General features: G+C 45.8%; 1 protein-coding gene across 2 annotated transcripts in view; it reads right to left on the bottom strand.

Moving 5' to 3' along the window:
- Positions 1-248: 248 nt before the first annotated feature.
- The window catches only part of BRI3BP (BRI3 binding protein), a 29866-nt gene continuing 17809 nt past the window's right edge, over positions 249-12305 (bottom strand). Inside the window, exons 3-4 of one of the 2 annotated variants that reach the window (XM_025889663.2) lie at positions 5630-5713; positions 249-5223 (exon numbers count right to left, since the gene is read on the bottom strand). In XM_025889663.2, the coding sequence (XP_025745448.1) occupies positions 4802-5223; positions 5630-5713 (506 nt within the window). In that variant the 3' untranslated portion in view covers positions 249-4801. The remainder of the gene's footprint in view (positions 5224-5629; positions 5714-12305) is intronic. The other variant, XM_025889665.2, reaches the window with a different exon arrangement.

Below are 12305 nucleotides of genomic sequence, written 5' to 3'. Positions count from 1 at the left end.
ACTCTTCCTGGAGTTTGGCAAATAGTGATGCTCCCTGTTGGGTTCTGGGTTTTGACCAAAGTACCATGATAATATAAGGTTTTAACAATACAAAAAACAAAAAACAAAAACAAAAAAACAAAAAAAAAAGATTATTTGACTCTTCTCAGACTGGGGAATAGAACCATAAAATCATCATTACATGTCAAGATTGGGGAAGACTCCACAAATGCTTGGTCAGAAATAATGAAACATATTTAAGAAATGTGTACAACAAAATTACAATAAACATTTATTAAGCTGTAATTTTCACAATATTTTCATTCTGTTCTGAAATCGGTCTACAAATATCTCTACAGAACACTAAAGCCAGTGATTTAATAAATAGGAGGAATGTAGGTACCATTTTGCAAATAAAATAAGCCTTACACATTTATGTCTATATTTGATATTCATAGAATCAGTTTTCCAAGGCTTATGGAACTAAAGTGTGCACACATCACATACACACACACACCACCATATTCAAATCAAATGGGTTTATATTAAGGGTGAAATCAAATGCTCTAGAAAATTTATAATCAGATACACAAAATATGAACTGAATCATGAATACACTGTTGATAATGGACACCATACCTCACAAATATGATTTCCAGTTAAGAGGGGAAGGAGTTGCTTCGCTGGATTTTAAGTGAGCGCTAATCACCGTCACCACCACAAGAAATCAATTTAATTACACGGTATCCAGAGATTTAACACACATGCGAATATTAAAGCTGACACTATAACAAAACCTTTAAATCCACAAAAAGACATTAGAACATAGGGTCAATGACACCATTAGCTGCCACAGGTTTTTCAGTAGATGATGCAAATGACAATCAGCTTTTTTATGCCACCACAATGGCAAAACCAGTCCTGGTGTATCTCCTGCAAATCGGGGAAACACTGAGGAGGAAAGCACAGAATTCAGTATGCTGAACTAAGTTTGTTTATCCCAGATACTGTACATCATATTGACGGCTGTCTAATACTAATTTTAAGGGAACTCTGTTAGATCCTGCAAAAAAATATATAATTCTATTATTCACTATTCACAAGTGAGGAGCAAAAGTCCAATCAGATGACCGTAAACAAAACTTTGCAGAATGGAGATTTATCTATCTATCTATCTATCTATCTATCTATCTATCTACCTACCTACCTATAGATAGATAGATAGATAGATATTATTTTTTTAAGTTGGGGAAGGGGGATGACATCTTAGGGCCTTAGGAATTCCTTCTAACATGAGCCAGTTAGACGGCCAGAGCTGGCTTTTGGGTTAAGTCAGACAATCAAACCTCGTCAGGGAGGGGGCGATCAGGTGCCAAACATCTAGAGCAGCTTAAGAAGCAGGAGGCGTAGAAATGAAGCAGTTCGGGATTGCCACCAGGCACAGGGTGTATTCACCATGTTTTCGATGCTGCATTGGCTATGTGACATTATTCCTCACCTCTCCATAAGGCTGCTGAGTCAGAGACGGACTAGCAGCCAACGGGGTTTACATCTTCCCCACTAGCCTGCCCTCAGCAAAGTCCTGGTATAATCCTCCCAACCACTGACCCCGATCCGCACGTTTGCCCTTGGCACCCAGGAGGGGATGTTCGAACCTGGTCACCTCCCACGACCACAGTCATCAAGCATGGACCCCCTTCTCTGCTTCCTGACCCTGCACATGACGGGCTTCGGGGGGCCCTGCGTGGCATGTGGTGCCCATTGGCTTTAGGGAACCGTGTGACAAACCTTCTTTCAATGGTATTGGCCTCCCGTGCCAGTCACCCAGTTACCTTTCTCAATAAAGACCCTGGCACAATGCACAAGACTGGCTTTCGAGAAATTCTATCGCTGCACTTTGTTACCAGAAGGGATAGGGGGTATCACTGAAATAGAAAGCCCCAAGCCCCCAGAAGGCAGATGATGCCGATCCTGATCGCTACAGGGAATGTACTGATGGAAGGCTGGCGCACTGCAGAAACACCTTTGCTAGCTGTCAGGGCAGAGGTCATTGTCAATCCAGACTCCGGAGCAGCCGCACAAATCCAGCCAGTCAGAGAGAGAGAGTTGGTCCTTTCTCTTTTCTGTTCCTGGCATGTGTCAGGACACTGAGGCACTGGGAAATAAACACTGATGAACTTTAAGAGATCTAGAAAACAGAGTCGTAGTGATAACCCATTCACAGTAGTTCTCATCGGGATTTTTTACATCACATTGAAGGAAGTGTTGCACTAACATGTTCTACAGCCCGGGAGACATAAAAAAAGGGTTTCTCTTCCAGGTATGAGATATGGTACAAAAATACATTTTTTTCCCATGTACAAAAGAGAGGAAAAAGAAAGGGATGGGGAGCTCTGGGAGAGGCCAAGTACCCTAACAAGCTTCCATGGAAGGGAGAAAGAAAGAAAAAAAAAAATCCCAAACTATTTGGAGGTAGGAAGATGCCCAAAACAAAAAGCAAACGTGTGCATCAAAGAGCAAGATTTATCCAGATCTAACATCCACGATTCCTACCCAAATTTCAAATAACGTTCTGCCCTGAAGTGATACGTCTATTTAACTGTAGGTTCTTTCATTGAAAATAAAGCCATCTTTCATCTGAGTGTATCAGATTCTAAGACTAGCCTCAGAGCCCACACTTGGCTCATTGGGTAAAAGTGGTGCATCTTCCCAACAGCGATTTCTAGTTTTTGCTCCCGGTCTCGTCTCAGCGCACCGGGGCCCAGAGGCATGAGCCTCCCTTGATTTACTGGAGATTAAAACGGTGTTCCTGTCTACACCTTCAGGCTTCATGTGGGAAGATGGCAGGGGACATGAAGACCCATGATAGTTGAGGACTTTAAAGCTTTGTGCACCGAATGCCAATTCTCCCCCAGCCAACGTGGGCAAAGCAATGTTTTATTTAGTACCAAACACTCCCAATACACAAAAGCCAAACTGCACAACAGGAAGGAGGGCAAGAATGGCCTCCCCAGGAGGCCATTCTGTATACCCTGTGCTAAAAGAGATTTGTCTGGAAGTATCTAAATGGCAAAACTGGAACGGCTTCGATCCAGAAACCACAGGTTCCAGATGCCCACGGATAAGGATTTGCCCGAGCACACCCTGGAGAACAGGTATGCATTTCAGGAAATGAACCGAATGCAGCCGAGTTTGGGTCCCCATTATGTGCACCTTAAAAGCAGAAGTTTCATCAACATCCTCAAAAACAGCTGTTCCTGTTTTCCCGATACTTGCGACCCAAAATAAAACTTCCCGGGAATACCGCACAAGAGTTGGCAGACAGCTGGGTTTTCTCTAGAATGCTAGGTGGACCATGGGCTCTTGGTTCTGCCCAATCTGACAGGGGTCTCTGCAAATCTGTGTACAGGGGCTCCGTGAGGGGACCCCCGGGGCACAGAGCGGGGCCGGGAAGGATCATGGAGGGAGTCACCACCCTTGGCCACCTTCGAAACTGCCTTCCACCAAAGCCCAAGCCTCCTCTCCTTGCTGTGTGTTCCCCGGTGCTTACTGACAGCCCCGGGGGGGGGGGGCCCGAGGCTGGGGCGTTTCCCTGCACCCCTGACCCAGCCTCGCAAGGCGCCCCTGCCAAGGCCCCCCACCGCTGTCTGCCTGGTACGTCCCTCTCTGCCCCTGGGCACTACCTAAGATGAGGGCACCACAGACTTCAGACAGAAAGCACCTAACACATGGATCGTAAAAATTTCAGGAAAAATAATTCGGATCTTCTCCAAGGCGTGTTTCTCGCTGCTTGTTGTTCCTGAGAATGCCTTAGGAGCAGCGACAGACTTGGAAATGTTATTAGCTGCTACGGTTTGTCTTCCTTCCATGGTCCTGGGTCCACCAAAACCACAAGGAAACAAACAACAACCCTGCAGGGCAGAACTTTCGTCTAGAGATCTGGCTGGCAGACGGCGACGTGAGGGCATCAGATAGACTCCTGCCCGAGGGAGCTTCGGTGCTCCCCCCCATGGCTCTCGGCATCAAACCCCAGAGACATTTCTTTGCCTGGTCCTTGAATTTTCCTTTACAAAACGTGCTGGTTAAAATACATCAAAGTTCAGAAGGGAAACCAACCAACCAACCAAGTAATCTCAGGTTTGCCACAAATAATAATCTTTCCCTCTGAAATATAGTTGACAGGCACCTGGCTGGGGGTCATTAGGACCCAAAAGATGTTTAGTCTCGTCCTGGACCCGCCCACACCCAGAACCGGCCACCTCCGTCAGCCCAGTCACCATCAACTGAAAGTAACATAAAATGAAGCCCACGGTCTTGGAACACGAGAATCACGCACCCAGACCTCCCCCACCAAGCCCTGTGCTGTGAAAACAAACGCTAGCTTTGGAGCTTTTAGTCCAAAGTGTCCCATTAGCACATCCTTCCCCTCAATGTGAAGTTTTATTAAACTTGACTCGATCTGCCTTTATTAAAAAACCTTACAAAAGATGTATTTAAGTGCTTGAAAAAATTAACTTTATGCTCTATGCACAGATAAACTCTTACTGTACAGCTAATATGGTTATATCCTTTGTTTAAAAAATATTTTCCCCCCCACTAATGACACTTGGTGGGGGGTTCTACACAAGTGATCCCGTCATTCCTCCGGGAACGTGTCCTCAGGGTCGACACGTGGCCGGAAAGACCCTCACGGAGCGCGCCCCGCCGTGCTCAGGAACGTTTATTGAGATTGCTTGGGGGTTGGTGCTCTTTTCTTCCTCCTCCGTTTTTGTTTTCTGAGAGAGGGCGCTGGCGTGAGGGGACCCGGCCGGCTGGCTGATTGTCACTTGCCGTTGGCGCGGTCGAGACTCTCCAGCACCTTGTTGAGGCGGATGTTGAGCAGTCTGACCTGGTTCTCCAGGTGCTCCAGCTTCTCCTCCACGCTAGGGCCGCTGGGCCCGCTGCGCCAGTAGAAGCCCATGGGCCCGGTCATGAAGTAGATGGCCACCACGAAGCAGAGGGGCAGGACGGCGTTCTCCGGCTCCCCCTCGTACTTGTGCAGGACATACACGCACGACATGGAGAACAGGATGACCCGCGCGACCCAGAAGAAGCGGCCAAACACCACGTGCAGGAGGCTGAAGGTGAAGCCCAGGGTCAGAGACAAGAACCAGTAAGCCAGGAGAACGACACCGACCAGCAGGAGCGCGCGGGCCGGGCTGTTGGCCACCGAGGCCGGGCTGAAGTACTGGGACAGGTTCGACACTGCGGGGCACAGAAAAGAGGGACAGTGGCCGGTCACCAAGAGCCAGGGCTTTCTCTCCAAGTGGGGCTCGGGCAGCTCGGCTCCCTTGCTGGGTCTCTGCAATAAGATGTCCCTAAAGTCGGCTGCCTTGCAATCCTTCGTGCTAAGCCCTGGGAGACTACCTGCCATATCCTGAGTTTAAGATGCCTTTTTGTGGCAGGGCACAGCTTACAAACTGACCGTGGATTTCCTCCCTTCCTGCCTTCCGGAGTCACAAATGCCCAATTTTAGGCCGGGTATGCGGCTGCCTAGGATGGAGGCATGTCCGGCCTCCCTTGTAGCTACAAAACTAAGCTTTGGTCAAGGAGATGTTTTGCGGTGGCCCCCAGGGGTTTTTCCTGAAAGTAGCAGGAATGTGCCCTTTACCTCCTTTTCTTCTGTCTGCTGGAATGTGGATGTGATGGCGGGAGTGGGAGCAGCTGTCTCGGGCCATGAAGTAAGGGAAGTCACCTATTGGGGAGCAATAAAATGGAAGGTGCCTCGGTTCTGAGGACAACGTGCTGCAAAGCCACCTACCTGCCTAACCACCTACCTGTGAACTTTCACATAGAGAAATAAGCTTCCATCTTGTTTAAGCTGCTGATATTTTGGATCTCTTACTCACAGTCAAACCTAATCATACATGAAGTTCCATCTTAAACATGGAGTGAAATGGAGGAGTTGCATCTTCTGTGTGCCCAACTTAAGAAAATTTTCAAACAGAAAAGTTAAAAGGATAGTAAAATAAATACTCCTATTGAAACCACTAGGTTTAATAGTGGTTAACATTTTACCATATCTTGTTTTGTCACATACTTTTTTTTTTTTTTTTACTGAGCCATTTGAAAGATGCAAAAGATCATACTTTGGCATATTTTTTTCCAGTTTTATTGAGCTATAACTGACATAAAGCACTGTATAAGCTCAAGCTGCAAAGCATGACGTATTACATATATTGTGAAATTACTACAATAAACTTAATTAACATCCATCACCTCATATAGATACAAAAAAAAAAAGAATTTTCTTGTCCTGAGAACTCTTAGAATCTACTATTCTCCTAATAACTTTCAAATATGCCATACAACAGAGTTAACTATAATCGTTACATTGTCTGTTACATCCCTGGGTCCTTATTTATCTTGTAATTAGAAATTTGTACCTTTTGACCATCTTATTTCAATTCCCTCACCCACCACCTCCTACCTCTGACCACAAATCTGATCTCTTTTTCTATGAGGCTTTTTTTTTTTAAAGATTCTACATATATGTGAGATCATACGGTATTTGTCTTTCCCTGTCTGACTTATTTCACTTAGCATAATGCCCTCAAGTTCCATCCACGTTGTTGCAAATGGCAGGATTTCCTTCTCTTTTTATGGCTGAGGAATATTCCATTGTGTATATGTATCCTTTTTTTTTTAAGATTTTATTTATTTATTTGACAGAGAGAATGAGACACAGAGAGCATGAGATGGGGGAGGGTCAGAGGGAGAAGCAGACTCCCCGCCGAGCAGGGAGCCCGATGTGGGACTCGATCCCGGGACTCCAGGATCATGACCTGAGCCGAAGGCAGTCGCCCAACCAACTGAGCCACCCAGGCGCCCATATGTATCACTTCTTTACCCATTCATCCGTCGATGGACACCTATGTTGTTTCCCTGTCTTGGCCATTGTAGATGATGCTGCAATGAACACAGCGGTGCACATGTCTCTGTGACACAGTGTTTTCATTTCCTTTGGGTATATTCCCAGAAGTGGGATTGCTGGATCATATGGTCACTCTAATTTTTAATTTTTTCAGGAACCCCCATACTGTTTTCCATAGTGACCGCACCAACTGACAATCCCACCAACAGTGGACAAGGAAGGGACCCCTTCTGCACACATCCTCGCCAGCATTTGTAATCTCGTCTTTGCGACAACAGTCATTTCAGTAGGTGTAAGATGATATCTCATGTGCTTTTGATTTGCACTTCCCTGATTAGTGATGTTGAGCATCTTTTTATATAACTGTTGGCCGTTTGTATATCTTCTTTGGAAAAATGTCTGTTTGGGTCCTTTGCTCGTATTTTAATCAGACTGTTGGTTTCTTGCTATTGAGTTGTAGGAGTTCGTTACATATTTTGGACATTAACCCCTTAACAGATATATGGTTTGCAAATATTTTTTTCCCATTCCATAGGTACTTTTCATTTTGTAGGTTGTTCCTTCTGCTCTGCAGAAGTTTCTCGGTCTGATGTGCTCCCACTTGTTTATTTTTGCTTTTGGCGTCAAATCCCAAAAAAATCATTGCCAAGACTGATGTCAAGGAGCTTACCACCTGTTTTCTTCTAGGAGTTTTATGGTTTCTGGTCTTACATTTAAGTCTTTAATATATTTTGAGTTCATTTTTGCGAGGGGTGTATTATAGGGGTCTAGTTTCATTCTTTTCCACGTGAATATCCAGTTTTCCCAGCACCGTCTATTGAAGACACTGTCCTTTCTCCACTGAGTATCCTTGGCCCCCTTGTCAAATACTAGTTGACCAGAGGTCCATGGTTTATTTCGGTACACTCTCAACCCTCTTCCGTTGGTCTGCGTGTCTGTTTTTTTTTTTTTAAAGATTTATTTATTATTTATTTTGAGAGAGTGAGAATGAGAGACAGAGAGAGAGTACATGAGAGGGGGGAGGGTCAGAGGGAGAAGCAGACTCCCCGCTGAGCAGGGAGCAATGCGGGACTCGATCCCGGGACTCCAGGATCATGACCTGAGCCGAAGGCAGTCGCTTAACCAACTGAGCCACCCAGGCGCCCTGCGTGTCTGTTTTTATGCCAGCACTATACTATTTTGATTACTACAGCTTTATAATACAACTTGAAATCAGCAAGTACCACTTTGTTCTTCCTTCTCAGGATTCCCGGGTCTTCTGTGGTTCCACATAAATTTTAGGACTTTTTTTCTACATCTGTAAAAAAAAAAGCCTTTGGAATCCTGATAGGGACTACACTGAATCTGTAGCTGGCTTTGGGTAAATAACAGACATTTTAACAACATTAATTCTTCCAATCCATGAACATGGGATAACTTTCCATTTATTTGTGTTGTCATCAGTGTCTTGCAATTTTCAGAGTGGAGGTCTTTCACCTCCTTGGTTAAGTTATTCCTAAGTATTTTATTGTTTTTGATGCTACTATAAATGGGATCATTTTATTTCTTTTTCAGATCATTCATCGTTAGTATATAAAAATACTGCTGATTTTTGTATGTTAATTTTGCACCCTGCAACTTTACTGAATTCATTGATCAGATCTAACAGTTTTTTGGTGGAGTCTTTAGGATTTTCTATAGATAAAATCATGCCATCTGCAAAGAGAGACGATTTTACTTCTTCCTTTCCAATTCCGATTGCTTTTGTGTTTTAAGAATAAACATTCTCCTCAAAACCACGACACCATGATTGTAACTAAGAGTATTAAATTCCCTATTGTTCATCCCCCTGACCCCCACCACTCCCACTGGGATCCAGTCACAGTTCATGCACTGCCATTGGCCATGCCGTGTTTGCCATCTTTAATCTAGAAGAGTCCTGTGACAATGACTTTCTGAAGACCAGTTTTCAAGGCTAGTTTTCTTGCAAGAAGGTCCTATATCCTGGAGCGGTCTGTCTCCTCATGGTGTCATTTACCCCGTTCAAGGGGAGTTCTATCCTAAGTACCTTCAATGTTCAACCAAAGTTCTCAACTCGAGTGTGTGCCTCAGACTTCCCTGGAGGGCCCTCCAACACACACAGCTGAGGCCCACCCCCAGGACATGGGATTTTGTAGGTCTGAGGTGGGCCTCGCTTTGAGACCTGCTGGCTGATGCACAACCCAGTCCATGCACGAGGGGGAGGGCATGAGGAGAGAGGTGGGGCATGAGGATTGGAAGTGAGCATGAGATGGAAGACTTGAGCCTTTCTGATGCTCTAAATGCATCCACAGCGCAACTGTCTCCCATCCTCCCTTCACTCCCCGCCTGCCTGCTACCTCCAAAGTGATCAGATTACTGTGCCTCAGCTGGCCACTTCACGGGGCCCAACTTCGGAAACAAAAACCTTGTCCAAGCCGAAGGCACGGGGTCACCCAGCACTCACTCCCCAAATGCCAGTGCGCTGCACTCCTTCATCGTGCCTTCCGGAGGGATCAGGAGCATCTGACTGAGTGTGGCTTTGACTCTGGAGTTTTCACACTTAACCCCAGCAAAAGATGAGACAAAACCAACTGTTTTGGTCTCAGGATTCCCAAGAGATTTTGTTTATATGGGTTCTATCTATTTATATTTATTACAGTAGAAACTAAAACTAATTTCTAACCAATTGTTTTTTAAACACTGATCCATTTTATTTTAACTTTTATTTATTAAGTAATCTCTACCCTGGATGTGGGGCTCGAACTCACAACCCCGACCTCAAGAGTCACATGCTCTTACGACTGAGCCAACCAGGCGCCCTTAATAAATTCTTAATTTATTTTAATTATTATTTTTTTAAATAAATTCTTAACTTCGGGCGCCTGGGTGGCTCAGTCGGTTAAAGGACTGCCTTCAGCTCAGGTCATGATCCTGGAGTCCCGGGATCGAGTCCCACATCGGGCTCCCTGCTCAGCGGGGAGTCTGCTTCTCCCTCTGCTCCTCACCCCTCTCATGTGCTCTCTTTCTCTCTCTCTCTCTCTCTCTCTCTCAAATAAATAAATAAAATCTTTCTAAAAATATATAGATAAGTAAATAAATAAATAAATAAGTTCTTAATTTAAAAAAGAATTTCATTGTGGGTGTCTAGGTGGCTCAGTCAGTTAAGCCTCTGACTCTTGATCTCAGCTCAGGTCTTGATCTCAGGGTCTTGGGTTCAAGCCTCATGTTGGGCTCTACACTGGGCATGGGGCCTACTTAAAAAAATAAAATAGGGGCGCCTGGGTGGCTCAGTCTGTTAAGCGACTGCCTTCGGCTCAGGTCATGCCCCCGGGGTCCTGGGATCCAGCCCTGTTTCGGACTCCCTGCTCACTGGGGGAGTCGCTCCCCCACTGCTTTGCCCTCTCCCTCTGTCGCTCCCCTCGCCTGTGTTCTCCTGCTCTCTCTGTCAAATAAATAAATAAAATCTTCTTAAAAAATAATAAAATAAAGTAAAATAAAATAGAACTTCATTACGATTTTGTACTTAGATATACCTCATATTTTAAGGCTAATTTTTTCTTTAAAAAATTTTTTTATTAAATGGCCTTAATTTTTCAGAGTTTTAGGTTTACAGAAAAATTAAGCAAAAGGAATAAATTCATTTTTAAATATTATTATCAATTTGTTTAAAAATAACAGTGAACCCATTATAGGTTAACACAAATAATATATTTTTCATGAAAAATAACTGCTTTCCAAAACAAAACCCCAAAACCCCCCACAATGAAAACAGTGGAGTTGTTTTGCGATTTTACAAATCTCTGTAATATCTGCTTTGAGAGAGGAGGGCTGGATCCTCAGATCTGGTTTTGAATCCACAGAAACAGGATGCCAGCCACAAAGGTAGGCCACAGATGTAATCTAAGTATTTCTAGCGGCCAAATATTTTTGCCCATTAAAAAGGGCAAAAAAGAGGGCGCCTGGGTGGCTCAGTTGGTTAAGCAACTGCCTTCGGCTCAGGTCATGATCCTGGGGTCCCGGGATCGAGTCCCTTCTCCCTCTGACCTTCCTCCCTCTCATGCTCTCTCTCTACCATTCTCTCTCTCTCAATAAATAAATAAAAATCTTAAACAAACAAACAAAAAAAGGGCAAAAAAGAAACAGGTAAAAATTAATGTGTAGAAAGCCCAACGTATTCAATATATTATCGACGTGGAATCGATGCAAAACACTATGGAAGCACTCCTTGAATGCCTAACCTCACAATTTTCCCTGAGGGGCCTCAGGGAATCCCCCCCAGGGTTCCTTAGAGCATACTTTGAGAGCCGCTGGACTAGCCTCTTACATCCAAAACCGTATAACATGTACTATCAGGTTATCAAGGGGCCAAGTTCGGTGACCAGGGGGCCCAAGGACCCCCAGGGGAAATACCGGACCGGGGCAGAGAGTGGTTAACACAGGTAAAGAGACCCTTATAAAAACTGCGCTTCTCTCCAGCGAGGCTCCTAAGGAGCACCCTGCCTCCCGCGGAGACCCTAAAAGTCCTAAATAGGACATGAGCAGCTCTGGATGTCCCGCCTGTATCTGCTTCCCAGGCCTGCCCCAGTGAAGAAGCACTGGCTGAGGGGCTTAGACAAGAGGATCATATTCTTACACAGCACGGAGGGCCCTGAGTGTGAGGCCAAGGTGCCGACAGGCGGTACCTTCTAAGGCCGTGAGGAAGAACCCATCCCAGGCCTCTCCCTGGCTTCTGGGGTGTGCAGGCCATCCCCAGCCTTCTTGACTCAGGGAAGCATCCCCCGATCCCTACCTTCATCTTTGCGTGGCCTCTGTGAGGTCACCGGTCATACTGGATTAGGGGCCCACCCGGTCCAGAGCCCAGGGAGAGCTGGCTCTGAGCACAGCCGGGCGCAGGTGGCCCTCAGCCTCGAGAATCGGGATTACGTGCGTCCCAGAAGTGCATGGTGACGTATTTTTTGGAGCAGAGCCCCTTCGTAAGCCATGCAGTGTTCACGAGGCATTTACCGTGGGCCAGGCACTGTTCTAACGGCTCTGCACAAATTGTCACCTGGTCCTCACAACGTGCTGAGGATACGTAGCATTTCCCACGTGGGGACTCGGGCGCAGAGCGTGACTTGCCCTAAGTCCCACAGCTAGAGCGGGGAGGGGCTGGGATTGCGATGCAGGGAGTCTGGCGCTTGGAGCCACCCACTACCTGCGCTATCCTGATGCGTGGTCACAGCATGTGTGGGAAGTGGCTTCCAAGCCTTCAGAGAAAGTAAACAACTTGATGAAGGCACAAGACTTAAATCCATCCTTCCGACTCCTGGACAAGGGCTCCACTTCCCAGAACAGTGGCTTGAGCCACCAGATCTAGAGAAGGGCTAATGCCATGGTGTCCACTATGGTAGCCACTGGCCACGTGTGGCCACGG

Source organism: Callorhinus ursinus, unplaced genomic scaffold, assembly GCF_003265705.2.
Source record: "Callorhinus ursinus isolate GAN/ISIS: 27379988/994484 unplaced genomic scaffold, GSC_fseal_2.0 scaffold41, whole genome shotgun sequence".
Lineage (NCBI taxonomy): Eukaryota > Metazoa > Chordata > Mammalia > Carnivora > Otariidae > Callorhinus > Callorhinus ursinus.
Note: the sequence above shows the minus strand (reverse complement) of the source record. Positions and strands in the feature narration are given on the sequence as shown.